Genomic DNA, 12,749 nt, shown 5'->3' with positions numbered 1-12,749 from the left:
CCCCGATGACAGCCTGAAAAGTGGTCCGATGCGTAGTCGAGGTCTTGGCTTCAATCTCAAGACTTACGTCGATTCTGTCATGGCCAACGACAACACCGCCAACTTGAATGCTCAGACCCCACGGTCCAGTAAATTTCTCCAATGGATGGAAGACGATGTGCCCATCATAGACTCCAAAGAGAGCTTTTCAGATATCACCTTCAAAGTCTTCACTTACATCGCCAAAGCCGTCGACGCTGCCTATACCTACGAACAACTCCGCACGTCAGTTGCTGGCCAAACGCTGAAACCTCTGATTGCCAATCTGAGTGAGGACTGCCATCATCCAGCAATTGTTGCTGCGCTTCTAGCGGCGAGATATCTCTTCACCAACGATGCCGAAGATGCAGACAGCGCCCTTAACGAAAGTCGAGCGCTTGCTTGTGAGCTGGTCGCGTGGCAGTTCTTGACCTTCTTGTCGGAGAAAGAACTGATTGATTACCTTCTCTACGAGCTTCCTGAGTATTCCGAAGAGCCTCGTCCAGACGATAGCGGGCCTGGCAGCCATGATGATAGCACATCCGACGAGACTTCCCCTCTCATTCGCGCGACTTCCAGCGAATACGGCGGCCTTCGCCCACCGAAACGTGTCTCGGTCGACAACCCGGTGGGCACATCGGTCAGTTTCCCAGGTGATGCAGATGGCTCTGCGCGCTTGAACCTTGATCAATCAATGGCTGGAATGAACGCCTTGGAGATTGCTGCCATTGGCGATGCAAAGAAGTTTCTTTCTCAAAAGCCCGTTCAGAAGATTGTCGAAGACATTTGGAATGGCGACGTTATCTTCTGGGAGTCTCTCTCAGTCCATGCGGTCAAGAAGCCTCGCGCGTACAACAAGCGTGTCGCCGACCCTTTCACGCGATTGCGGGTGCCGAAATACCAGAAGGCCTTCCAAGTTGCATTCTTCATTTCCTTCCTGATCCTCTACTATGCCGTCCTTGTCGAAAGGGACCCTCTGCACATCACCGCAACGGAAGCGGTGCTGTATGTCTGGATTGCAGCCTTTGCTTATGACGAATTTGGTGAGATCAAAGACGCTGGTTTGATGTTCTACCAGACGGACTTCTGGTCATTGTGGGATATCGCAATCATTGGCGTCTCTGCAGCTTTCGTCATCATGAGTATGTCATCCTGAGTTTTTGGCATGGAATCTATCCTCACACGTGAGCAGGGATCATTGGCTTGGTGAAGAATAGTGATTATATCATTGATGTGGCTTTCGACATCCTGTCAATGGTGGCCTTGTTCCTGGTCCCAAGGTGCGTGGTCCACGGTATAGGCCCGCCACTGTGGAAGCTAATGGATGCAGGATCTTTTCCGTCATGAGTCTCAATCCTTATTTTGGCAGCCTGGTAGGTCAGACGAACGTGTCCACAGGATCTGGCTAACAGTATTCGCGAAGATACCCGTACTGAAAGAAATGGTAGGTGGTCGCCCTAGGTGTTGGGTCCCCAAGATGTTGACTATGGCTAGACCAAAGCATTTTGCAAATTTCTCCCTGTCATCATTGTTCTTTACCTAGGTAGGAGATCCGGTAGAGTTGCTTGCCTACTTCTGACGGTGCCGTTCACAGGGTTCTTGACCACCTTCACGATGCTCGCTCGAGACCGCATGACACTCAATGAAATGTCTTGGCTTCTGATCAAAGTCTTCTTTGGGTATGCTCTTACATCCTACACAAACTTCACGGTCTAATGATACTCTCAGATCGAGCTACCTTGGATTTGACATGGCTGTCAAGGTACGGATGCGTCACCAAACCCACTATCAATGCCCGTCACTGCTGACATGTCTCCGCAGATATCCCCATTGTTCGGCTATACGTTAATGTACGTATGCACCGCCACTCTTGTCTGCATCACTTTCACCCTCTGCTAAGCCTCAATAAACCGTGTCGGCGCTTAATCCTGTGGTGTTGAAAGTCCAGAAATGATGGGGCGGAAACTGTCAACCCAAGCGCAGAGGACTCGACCCGGTTAACTAACATTCTGTGTGCTGCAGGCTGATTTTCGTGTGCTTGACCAACATCTTGCTCATTACATCTCTTGTCTCATTGGTGTCGAATTCGTTGACAGAGGTAAGTACATCGATTCTCCATGGTGGTGAACCCGAGCGGTCGCATAGTTGTGGCCCTTTGGATTTAAGCGCCATGCAAGCTGCGTGAAGTCTGATTGGTTACAGGTCATGGCACATGCAAGAGAGGAATACCTCTTCCAGTATTCAATCTACGTTCTCGAGAGCAGTACCTCCCGGCGACTGACCTACTTTCTGCCGCCACTCAATTTATTCCCATTGATCCTGCTGCGACCCCTCCGACTTGTCCTCCCATCAGAAGATGTCCGCCGAATACGGATTGCAATGCTCAAAGCCACCCATGTTCCATTCCTTGCCATTATTTGGGCCTACGAGAAGTCAAGACGTATAGTCTCTCGTTCCCATCCAACAATGAGCAAAGCTCCGCATTTAACTAGTCGTCCCCTCAGTGCAGGTCACTTCAGTCTTGGTGGCGGCCCAGACTTCGTCAAGTCACCAATGAACCGACGCACCCTTCACGAACCGTCTCCAACGACCACTCCAGACATGACCGGCTCCACTATGAAATCCGCCTCGGGCAGTGCCGATAATGCAGACTTGATGGCTCTTGTCCAAAAGCTGAGTGCTCAAGTTGATGGATTGACTGCTATGGTGGCCGGTCAACAAAAAGATTGAGGGGTCTCCTCGTCAATGACCGATTGCGCAGGCCAACTCAAGCTCTGTGGCTTCGCTATGGCAAACTACAGATGCCATCATGCCGGTGCTGGTCCATGTGGGGTCATCACAATTGCATTGTATGCTTGAAGATGGCGCAGTGATGGAAAACCAGATTGCTGACCTTGACACCCAACAGCACGGCCTGCCATGCACCCAATATATGTCTTCGGTTAGAGCTCCGTTAGGAAGCTTCCCGCAATCAAATCCCGCTTGAATATCTTGACGACCTATGCTTTGGCCTCTAGGCCCGTCAGAATGACGTGGAATGCGAGCACTCCCGGTCTGGTCCCACTGATTCGAAGGTTTTCTCTGGCATGTCTTTCCCCATTCCGACGCACATCAGCTGCATTATCTACTGGCGAAGCTGCAGCCTGCTAGCCTTAGCGGTAGTGGAACGCACCGCCCAGGGTTCAAGCAGCGCTGCGGAGAAAGGACCTCCCAGGACGTTTCTTACGTGGCGGAATCTGGTAATTCTAGCCTGGAGCACGCATTTGCTCTTCAGTTGACAAGATGCTCGTCAATTGCAGATGCTCGTCCATTGTAGCAATATCAATTCATCGCACCGAGCAATTGATCCTTGATTTTCCAACTTCGTCAGCATGAATTCGCGCGATACAGAGCTCTCGATGGCAGCGGCGAAGCCTCAAGTCCCCGATTCTTCAAGCAAATTCATCATATCAGAGTCCGCGTCCACTACAGCTCAGTGCAGTCCAACAGTTCTCCCAGTAGACCCGAACTGGTGTCTCGAGCCATATCTTGTACTGTGCGACTCATCATACCTTGCTCCTTTTATTGTGCCAGATGATGTTGATGGTGGGCCCTATCATCACGAGGTCAACCAGATGTACGAATGGGCGCTACACAACCACGATGGACGTTTCACAGCGCCTTCTTCAGTCGCCATGGCATGCCCTGTTTACAACCCAGACTATCCTTCAGGATGTCGACAGCCTGCAGGCTACGAGAACAACCCTGCGCTCAGCACTCACGGCTATACGTGGCAACGGATGGAAAGATTTGAGCCTCCGACTGCAATTGAGGTACCAAGGCCACCCCTTGGGTATTTGCAAATGGACGAAGGTGCGTCCGAATACAAGAGCATGAACGGTATCATGCAGGGTCACCTGTCGACTGATCCAGGCTCGTGGTACACAAACCTGCCAACAGCAATATCATATGCTGCCAACCATTACAGCGAGACACCACACCAAACATCGTCAGATAATACTACTTTAGCTGGGGATGTCCAATTTCATGCCGTGACCGATCCTAGACAAGATGCCCTTACTGCCGCAGAACCTTTACCCCCCTTTCAAGCCGAAGCGACCGACTGTCTTGGCCCAGTGAACAAAGCCAGATCCCCGGTACCCCAGCGCATGCCAGCCAAGAGGAAGAAACGCATGATATCTTGCTCAATATGCAGAGAAGAGTTCCATCGGCCTTGCAGTCTCAGACGGCACATGTACCAGCACGAAGGGCAACATGAATGCCTGACCTGCGGAAAGAGATTCCATGAGAAATACCAGCTCAGCAACCATGCGAAGAGCCATGCTGGCCCTTTCGCATGCACGCTATGTCCGAAGACGTTCGAAAAACGATCGTCACTCAGGTCTCATCTGCCTTCTCACGAAGGTTTCCGTAGACTGTTGCCGTGCCCCTTCACAGGGTGCGGTAAGCAGTATCGAAGGGGAGGTTGTCTGAACCGCCATATCAAGAGTGTAAGTCCGCGTCAAACATTCGACCCCAACGCCCCATCTTCGCTGGTACTAATCGTGCATTATAGGCTCATCAAGTAGGGGAGGCCTACAGCTGCCAGCACTGCGGGAGATCGTTTCGACGCTCGGATCTCAGAGACCGGTAAGCTTTCCCCCCTGACATGGATACTTCGCGATGGAGGCGTTCTTTTGGCAAAGAGGACAAAAATTCGAGAATTGTCCAAACACTCGCTGACGACTATTGTATTGTATACAGTCATGAGATCGAGAATTGCCCTCTACGACAGCATCCTAAGAAGAAAACAGCCTCCCGGAATGCTAGTTCTATGGCTGTACAAACCCAGGCGCTCGCCCAAGCAAGCGGGTTTCAGAGTATAGCCTACACATCTTCGGCGACCCCCATACCTTCAGGCCCGGTACAAGCAATCTATGAAACAGCGAGCATGCCACCGATGTCGGACAATCTCTCGCGTGCTGTGAAAGACATTACTCGCATACTCCCGAATGGCACCATACTTCCACAAGACTTTCTCTATGGACTTGGTACGCTGGGCGTTGACAGTACTAGTCATACGGCATCCACCGAGATGGCCATGTCTGGAAGTATGGACGCTGCAGAGCAGATTGCCACGTCTTTTTCGACGCCGTATCCGTATCTTGGGACAGAGATCACGTTTAAGCGTTGGGCCGAAGATGTTTGGGCGCTAGAATGACCATTGTGAGCTCATGGTTCCAAGCGAAGTGCAAGAGGCGATTTACGTCAGACACTCGGGTCGGCGAGAACATGGTATCGTCTTCATCAGGAGGATAACTCAGGCACCATGATCTTGTCGAGGTCCATCTGCGTTGCTGCCACTTCGAGTCCGGCTTGCACGGTATTTCCTTCTTCAGCTCCCTCATTCACGGTCCCTCGCGTTTGGAGCATGTTCACGACGAGGACCTTGACATTCTCGTACCTGGGATCCTTACTGGCCTCTCTCCTGCTGGTAGGAGGCATATCGGCAAGCTTTTCGGAGTTATCTATTGCGTGCATTTCTTCGGTGTTTGACTCTGTGTTTTTGGTTTGACGTTGTTGCACAGTCTCTTGCAATTTCCTGAGAAGTCGATGATCATTTCGCGATAATGCACGCATGATCGCTGGTCGTGCGGCAGGAAGCGTTGAGAGGAGACCAAAACCGAACCATGCTTCAGCCTCGGCTTGCGTTGATCCAGAGTCTGTTGGTGATGGGGGAGATTGTGCTTGTGGTTGAGGTTGCGTGAGGATGAATGCTATGACATCGGCAGCTGTGAGCGCGCTGAGCGTGTCGAATGGTTCGAAGAGGTTCGGTAGGGCATCCTCATTCCCGCTCTGTTGGTGCTGGTTGTCGTTCGTGGTGGAGTGTGGTGAAGATGATGATCTAACTGAGAAGTATGTACGGAGAATTTCGATAAATAGCCGGCCTATCTCGGTTTTCGTGCGAACGTCGTTGGTGCTCTGAAATAGGGACATCAATGCTGGCATGATTCCCGAATCTTCGTCGGCGTGGGAGACTTGGTTGTCATTCCCAGTGCTGACGTTGAGGTCACTGAGATGCTCCGGTCGTCCTTTAATGATGAAGCGAATCAATGTGACAGTCTCGCGCCGGATGTCCATGCCCGCTGGGTCGGCCTCGCTCGTGGTTGCCAAGAACTTTCCTACAACCCGTATTATGTCCGTCGCATGAAGAGCATCCTGGCCTTCGCGGCTGAGAGATAGACGCATCGCTATGTCGATAGCGGGAAGAAGAATATCCTTGTCGGATGCATGCTTGATCAAGTTGCTGAGAACTGATGCTATTTGCGTTGACGACAAAAGACGCACGGCCCGATCAGTCGAGGTTAAGCAGTTGGCGATTAGAACGGACACGCTTGCCCATAGTCCAGCCTTTGACGGGGTTGAGGCAGAGGCAGTAGGGTTCTCGGGCTGGAAATTTCTGGATAAGGAGTCAATGCAGTCATGAATTAGTTTCGAGTCAGGAGTGACATGTTCTGCGTAAGAGTCCAATGCCGACAACGTGTAGACGACCTTGAGAATGGCTTGCCTATACGGTGCGAGTGCTTCAGCGGCGTCCTCGTCATCTTCTTCGCATGCGTATGGGATGTGAATGAGTGCCCAGAGCGCGTCGTCGGTCGTGATGAGGGCGTTGTAGCAGGTCGGCTGTGAGAGGACGTTTAGTATTGCCTGACAAATCGATGTACTGCATTCTGAATCTTCGCTGGCGATCTCTAAACCTTCAGTGAGCACGGAACGCAGTAGGCTTGAGCAGGGTTTTTGCGCATATTGTGATGGAGCAGCTGTCGAATCATTATCGTTGAGTGTTGGAATAAGGTAGTGCAGACCGTAGAGGGCGACACGACTAGCCATCTCAACTAGATCGGCGAGGATGCCGACGCAGGTGTGTGCGGCTAGTCTGGTACAGAGCAGGACCTCGACTGAGCTGAGGTTGCGGGAGGGGTCCCATGACATCCCGAGCCTTTGTTCTGCCAAGTTTACTACCGGCCCTGAGTCCTGGTCGCTTCCTGTCTTCATCTGCTCTGGTGAACCCCAGGGCTTGCCTTCCTCGTCAACTGCGGGTTCATCATAGTCCACGCAGACGTTGTACAACGTTGGAAGGAGAATGTCGCATTCACGAGCCTGGCTAGCATTTGTCATCATGGCCGCGATGCCCCCTCGATCGATGATGACGCTGCGGTTGACGTTGTTGTCCGCGCAGCAGTTTGCAATGAGGCGAAGAGCGGATCTGACTTCTTCCGTTCGGGATGCGTCCCATGGTTTGGTGATGATTCTCCTGGCGACTTCAAGAACGCAGTCTGCGGGAACTTGGCCACTGGCCTGCTCTGCGTTGACTTCTGCAGGTGATTTTGAGGCCAGTCCGAAATGTGGTCGCCAGAACGGCGTCTCGCGGCTGGTATCCGCCAGGAGGGTACATAGCATGGGATTGTGATGCTCTGATCGCAGAGTGGTGCATTCGAAGTATTGGGCAAGTAGACTGGTGGCGTGGTGTAGGCCATGCTGACCACTCTCTAGCTCCGTTGCTGCGCTGTCCAGGGCCTTTATGGCACTTTCGTACGTGCTCTGAGACTCGGGATGTCTGGGCCGGTTATTTGACACTGCTTCTGATAGCCTCAAGCAAGCTTCTCGTGGGGTTATTGAAATCATAACTCAGCAAGTCGCAGTGCCCAATGGTTTCAAACAATTCAGTGAGAGACGTTCGAACGTAATCTTTGAAACAGAAGTGAAATGGCCATGTCAATGAGGGACCCTGTAGCTTTATGACAAAGGTCGTTCACCGATCTTCACGCAGAGTACAGGCATCTGGACTCGATATCTCCTTTATCCTTCTTCCCTAGTGCGTTCTCTGTGAAGTGATGACGGAGTAGGTAAGTGGTCTCCAGCGGCTTCAATGTGTCAGGGCCAACCGTGCCTTAAGAGCAAGGCTCAGAAGGGAGAAGGCTGAAGCCCAAGCGACATTTACGGCGTTTTTGTTCAGCCGTAGAGATGTGCCAAGGTCCTACGGTGCAGCATTCGCTGTTGACATTTGTATCCTTCTCAACCATTGATCTCGACACGTCTCCTGTCTGGATCTTCGCGTCGCTCTCAGCTTTAGATACGCGAATAACACAAGCACAAAAGAACCGCTGAGAGGAAGGCCTACATCGATTGAAGACTGTCAGCAAGGATCCGGTGGCTCGTGAAAATGGGTCGCGCAGCTCAGACGATCTCCTTTGCCCTTCTAGTTTCCTCGGTATGCCATGGCTAGACTGCCTCACTGTGCTGCTCGCGAAGATCTTTGATGGAATACTGACTTCAGATCAGGCGTACCTACTACTGGCAATGCCACTCTTGACCCAAGACTCACCTGTTCCCTCCATTCTACCAACCAAAATTCAAGTCGAAATCATTCCGGCTCTGCCTTTTTGGGCACTCATCTCGCTAGGCGCATATCTGCTCGGACGGCTGGGGTTGGGCGTCCTACGATTCAATGACACAAAAGAGGCTTACACGGAGCTCATGGAACAAATAGATGGCGCAAAGAAGAAGCTGGACCAGAGAAAAGTGCGCTGGGACTAAGCAAGACTGGGAGCCGTGGATGGGGAGTGCACACCTGTTGCCAGACTAAACACGTCTTGCTCAGTGAGGTGCTATGTCTATGTCATGTTTGCATCTAGTAACATGACAGAAAGGATACTTGGCCCAATCTATTCGGTGCCATTTCCGACCTTCGCGGCCAGTTGGTCATGTTCGTCAATGTCGGTCGCCTCCCAAGGATAGCATATCCAAACATCAGGCACAGTGACTGCCGCAAGATACCGATTTTCATTTACCATCTCCTCCGGAAGCTGTCCTTTCTTGACCTTGTCCTTGTTGTGCAGCACGAAAATGGAGAATTTGGTCTTCTCCGATCTGCCATGCTGTTGTCTGGCCATCTCGACATCCTTTTCCAGTTCTTTGACTGCGTACTCCAGTGTGGTGCGGGTATCGTCAACTTCGTCTACGATCAAAATGCTCTTGCCGATCAGATTGGACATCTCGAGGGAGGACAGATCAAGCCATTGTGTTCGTGTGACCTTTGTGCCAGGAGCCTCGACGGGATCTGACCCAGACAGTTGTTCGTAGAGGGAGAGGCCGATGGCTTGGATGGGGATGTTTGGAGAACCAGGACGTTTGAGAAATGATCTGGAGGAGCCAAATCAGTTCGTGTTCTTCACAAGTGATATGCGCCAGCTGCAGGCTACCTTAGAATTCTGGCAGGAACATATCCACCACCACCAATTGCGATCATGAGATTTGGCTGAAATTCCTCAAGAATCTTTGGTGCCGCGTTCTGGCATAGCTTGTGGATCTGTCGAAATACTAGTCAATATCATATTGTATGCCATTGGGCCCTGTCAAGGGCGAACCGCGCGACCGACCTCGTTGTAAGTCACGTAGATTTTCTCGACCATTTTGACAGGCAGTATAGGTCAACTTGCGACCTTCAAGGCAGATTGGCCAGGAAGAAGAGGAAGGGGGAGTTTGAAGGAGCAATATTTCTCACTCTCTTGTGAATGTCACATCTTCGAAATCCACTCAGGCAAAAGCAGAAACAGACGGCGGGCCAAAAAAAAGTTCGCAGTGACTCCAGCGAGGCTTCGGCCAACCCCGCGAATAGCATTTTGACGCGTCATGCGCCAAATGGACCACCGTACAAAAGGGCCCTTGGGGCCTTCGCCAGCAAACACCTCTCCGACCAGATGGACTATTGCGAGACCGGCGATCGTGATTATGCAGGATGTTGCACGTTCCAACAATGACCCAGCAGCCCTTCGAGATACTGCTACTGCAGCGGCAATCTCAGGCGTCGTCTGCCTCTGAAGATCTGTCTGTGAATGGTGTTGACGGACCTACAACTTCTTCAACACAAGCAGTCTTCCTCCCACATCACTTGTCGTCCTCAGCCCAATAACGTCCGTTCGCAATGCCTTGACTTGCCCTGAATCCCGCAAGTTATCGACTTCAGCCCTGAAGCCATCCCTCTCCCAGATATCATCTAGAACGGTCGCCACGATCAGTCCCTCGGGCTTGACAATTCTCACAAATTCCTTCAACACTTTGGGCCCGACATGGCCCCGCGTCAGTGTCCCCACGCACATCACCGCATCATAAGAATTGTCTGGCCTGGCAACCGGCTTACTCAGGTCTGCTTCTTCCAAGACACCGTAGACACCTGTACGTCTCGCTATGTCCAGCATGCCGGGACTGATATCGAGGCCCTCAATGTTTGGAGAGCCGAATCTCGCTAGACCGAGTCCGACAAGTCCCGTCCCACACCCGGCGTCCATGATCTTGATGGACCCGAGCTGTTGGCTGTCTTCGACGTTGCCGCCTCGCGCGAGGATCAATGACTCTGCGGCGAGCTCAGGTGCAGCGTAGTCTTCATTTTGGAGATCTTTGTCGTACTGTGATGCCCATTCGTCGTATAAATTACGGGCTTCCTCCGTGTTGGAGAGCTTGTAGGCGCGTTGGAGAAAGACATTATCGCCTACAGGGTGAGTGTTTGATTCCGCCATACGTACAGTGATTCCCAGCTCTGATCAATATTGAAGACTTTGCAACTGGATAAGACGAGTTCGAGACGATGGTCGGGCAATTCGGGTCGGAGCTTTCTGTGCCGTCTTACCTTCAAGCCTGTAGCCAAAATACGTAGCGCAAGTCACCTTAATCTGATCGAGACGGGCACCATTTACAACGCGCTAGGTGTTCAGGATGGACTACAGAGGTATAAGATGTGTACAAGCATTACTTTCTCTCTTGAAGTTGAGGCTGACGTCCGTATCACACTGTTGGCCTAGTTATTATCTCTTATTAGAGAGGTATCACCTCAGACGTCAAAAGTCCTCCTGTCAGACAACGCCACTTTTTTAGTCTAGAGGCTTGCCTCTCACGGACACGCACCTAAAGGGCAGATCTTGGCTAGCCAGATGAGGTTGTTCCCACTCGCGAAGTGATTCTTGCCTGGAGTTCGCGATCATATGCTTGCACGTCGTACCGAACACTTCACGTTTCCTCTTCATGTAGGCGCACAGTGAACAAGGCCGAGCGGCCAGAAGCAGGAGGCATGTATGGGGAGGGGGAGGAAGTAGGAAGCAGGAAGCAGACATCAACTGGCAGCTGCCACAGTCTGTGATGATCCAGGTAAAAGGCCTCGATGGCACGAGTGGCATTAATCAAGTTTTGTATCGGCAATGCATCCAGCAAATTCGCAAGGCTGCCAATTCTTTGCATTTATTGTGGCCCCGTCATGACTATCGAGGGAGTAGAGTTGTTCGTCTTGCGACCTCTGAATATGTCGACTTAGAACAAAAGGGGCCACCTCGGCGCGAAGCTCAATGAAAAGGTTCGTGATTTCGTGTCCCATACTCTCCAGTCCCCACCTGTTGCAGAAGCGGAGGTGGCATGATTCCTGGTTGGAAGGCGACAGTAGAACCGCTGGAGCTTCCGGAGCCGCTGTGCGATTTCGGCAAGAGAGCGCTGACGACGGTCTCTCAAGGTCCGCCTGAAGGGAGTTTGAGGTGTGAGGTGTTCGTTTATGACAAGGTCTCAAAGTCTAAGTGCTCGTGTCGCATGCTTTCGCTGACAGCCTCGGCTGGATACCACGACAGTGATCCCTTGCCTTCTGTATCTAGCAGCAGGCCCTACCAAGTGTTGATATCGCTCCCTTGATCAATGCGAATACAGTCAGACAGTCTTGAAGCCACTGGGGAATCCATCGACGGCAGCTTCATTTGGAAGATGATCACAAGCCTTGCGATACGAATCTCAAGCTCGGTCAATCTTCATCTCTTCGAGCCCTGCGACCTCATCGACAAATTCAACATCGTCAAAGGCCTTGTCGGCATCAGCTTTGATCAATTCCATCATGCCCTGGGCTGAAATTAGTCTCGACGTCGCACGGAAAAAGCCACTACCAACCTCGGGCATAATGGGCTTCCCTGATTTGTCCGTGACATATCGAAATGGCATTTCGGTAGTCTCATGCTCGTTCAGTTTCAGCTCCGGAAAATCGACGTATGGAATTTCGTCAAGAGGCGCTGTGTAAACGTCTGGTGAGCATGACGAAATCCTCTTAGGACAGGGACCGACATACCCTGCTCAAGTATCACCATTCGTGTCACACGGACAGCTGTGTCTGTAGTCATTTGCTTCGGACCAAGCCTCCGGCCGGAAAATCCTTTCTTTCGCAATTCACTTGTTCGATCTGGAATCGTCAATTGAGATCAAGTATTTCCAGCCAAGAGTGCTATACCTCGTGGTGGGTCGTCCCCTATTCCAGTAGTCAGTATTATCAGACGAGTTTGCTTCTTCCTTGCCTACCTAGGATTCCTCCGAACAGGAAGACATCAAAGACTTGAGAGTCTGAGGGGCTCAATTCTTGTTCGGCGCCTGGATCAAGGAGACAAATCTTGTCTTTTTTATGAGCGTAATATGTCTCGATACTGTCGGTTCTGGCCTCTCCGCCCACACTCTGCAGCTCCTTCACATCCGATGATGTTTCTAACAGCGACTGCGGGACAGAAGATAGAACAAAATGGCAGCCCGAACGACGTGATTCTTTGGCAATGGTCTTGTACTCCAAGGCCGACCAAGGCCCTAGCTCTGGGTCCAGGTGTTCGACCACAAAGGTATATTTCGGGTCCGTCATGCCGTTTGGTTGTGTTATTGCTTTCTTGACATTTCTACCAATA

At 51.5% G+C, this 12,749-nt stretch overlaps 7 protein-coding genes across 7 annotated transcripts; 3 read left to right on the top strand and 4 right to left on the bottom strand.

Moving 5' to 3' along the window:
- Window positions 1-28: 28 nt before the first annotated feature.
- Window positions 29-2,748, top strand: PV05_00967 (uncharacterized protein; the record flags this gene model as incomplete). The annotated part of the gene is made up of 10 exons (XM_013465909.1): window positions 29-1,160; window positions 1,211-1,298; window positions 1,349-1,391; window positions 1,442-1,462; window positions 1,513-1,561; window positions 1,613-1,697; window positions 1,747-1,780; window positions 1,840-1,868; window positions 2,041-2,116; window positions 2,221-2,748. The coding sequence occupies 10 exons, from the start codon at window positions 29-31 to the stop codon at window positions 2,746-2,748; spliced, it is 2,085 nt and encodes a 694-aa protein (XP_013321363.1).
- A 641-nt stretch (window positions 2,749-3,389) lies between these two features.
- PV05_00966 (uncharacterized protein) lies at window positions 3,390-5,218 on the top strand (the record flags this gene model as incomplete). The annotated part of the gene is made up of 3 exons (XM_013465908.1): window positions 3,390-4,508; window positions 4,574-4,647; window positions 4,762-5,218. The coding sequence occupies 3 exons, from the start codon at window positions 3,390-3,392 to the stop codon at window positions 5,216-5,218; spliced, it is 1,650 nt and encodes a 549-aa protein (XP_013321362.1).
- On the bottom strand, window positions 4,741-7,934 carry PV05_00965 (uncharacterized protein). Its single transcript, XM_013465907.1, has one exon. It carries the CDS (start codon window positions 7,681-7,683, stop codon window positions 5,305-5,307), a length of 2,379 nt encoding a protein of 792 aa, XP_013321361.1. The 5' UTR covers window positions 7,684-7,934; the 3' UTR covers window positions 4,741-5,304.
- Window positions 7,935-8,221: 287 nt separating this feature from the next.
- Window positions 8,222-8,595, top strand: PV05_00964 (uncharacterized protein; the record flags this gene model as incomplete). The annotated part of the gene is made up of 2 exons (XM_013465906.1): window positions 8,222-8,269; window positions 8,341-8,595. 2 exons carry the CDS (start codon window positions 8,222-8,224, stop codon window positions 8,593-8,595), a joined length of 303 nt encoding a protein of 100 aa, XP_013321360.1.
- Window positions 8,574-9,612, bottom strand: PV05_00963 (uncharacterized protein). The gene is made up of 3 exons (XM_013465905.1): window positions 9,438-9,612; window positions 9,261-9,367; window positions 8,574-9,201 (listed from the first exon to the last, which is right to left on the bottom strand). The coding sequence occupies exons 1-3, from the start codon at window positions 9,468-9,470 to the stop codon at window positions 8,724-8,726; spliced, it is 618 nt and encodes a 205-aa protein (XP_013321359.1). The 5' UTR covers window positions 9,471-9,612; the 3' UTR covers window positions 8,574-8,723.
- Window positions 9,613-9,667: 55 nt separating this feature from the next.
- On the bottom strand, window positions 9,668-10,610 carry PV05_00962 (uncharacterized protein). The gene has a single exon (XM_013465904.1). The coding sequence runs from the start codon at window positions 10,572-10,574 to the stop codon at window positions 9,909-9,911; it is 666 nt and encodes a 221-aa protein (XP_013321358.1). The 5' UTR covers window positions 10,575-10,610; the 3' UTR covers window positions 9,668-9,908.
- Window positions 10,611-11,165: 555 nt separating this feature from the next.
- PV05_00961 (uncharacterized protein) lies at window positions 11,166-12,743 on the bottom strand. Its single transcript, XM_013465903.1, has 5 exons — window positions 12,379-12,743; window positions 12,311-12,328; window positions 12,152-12,262; window positions 11,977-12,095; window positions 11,166-11,928 (listed from the first exon to the last, which is right to left on the bottom strand). The coding sequence occupies exons 1-5, from the start codon at window positions 12,704-12,706 to the stop codon at window positions 11,824-11,826; spliced, it is 681 nt and encodes a 226-aa protein (XP_013321357.1). The 5' UTR covers window positions 12,707-12,743; the 3' UTR covers window positions 11,166-11,823.
- Between the last annotated feature and the right edge of the window lie 6 nt (window positions 12,744-12,749).

This window comes from Exophiala xenobiotica (genome assembly GCF_000835505.1).
Source record: "Exophiala xenobiotica strain CBS 118157 unplaced genomic scaffold supercont1.1, whole genome shotgun sequence".
Taxonomy (NCBI): Eukaryota; Fungi; Ascomycota; class Eurotiomycetes; order Chaetothyriales; family Herpotrichiellaceae; genus Exophiala; species Exophiala xenobiotica.
This window is presented reverse-complemented; position numbering and strand designations above follow the sequence as displayed.

Coding starts and splice junctions, on each gene's coding strand:
- PV05_00961 (XM_013465903.1), bottom strand. CDS start 12,706: ATGACGGACCCGAAATATACCTTTGTGGTCGAACACCTGGACCCAGAG. Junction 12,096..12,151: donor AATGGTGATACTTGAGCAGG/GTATGTCGGTCC, acceptor ACGTTTACACAG/CGCCTCTTGACGAAATTCCA. Junction 11,929..11,976: donor GGAAGCCCATTATGCCCGAG/GTTGGTAGTGGC, acceptor ATTTCAGCCCAG/GGCATGATGGAATTGATCAA.
- PV05_00962 (XM_013465904.1), bottom strand. CDS start 10,574: ATGGCGGAATCAAACACTCACCCTGTAGGCGATAATGTCTTTCTCCAA.
- PV05_00965 (XM_013465907.1), bottom strand. CDS start 7,683: ATGATTTCAATAACCCCACGAGAAGCTTGCTTGAGGCTATCAGAAGCA.
- PV05_00963 (XM_013465905.1), bottom strand. CDS start 9,470: ATGGTCGAGAAAATCTACGTGACTTACAACGAG. Junction 9,368..9,437: donor TCTACGTGACTTACAACGAG/GTCGGTCGCGCG, acceptor GTATTTCGACAG/ATCCACAAGCTATGCCAGAA. Junction 9,202..9,260: donor GTTCCTGCCAGAATTCTAAG/GTAGCCTGCAGC, acceptor TGGCTCCTCCAG/ATCATTTCTCAAACGTCCTG.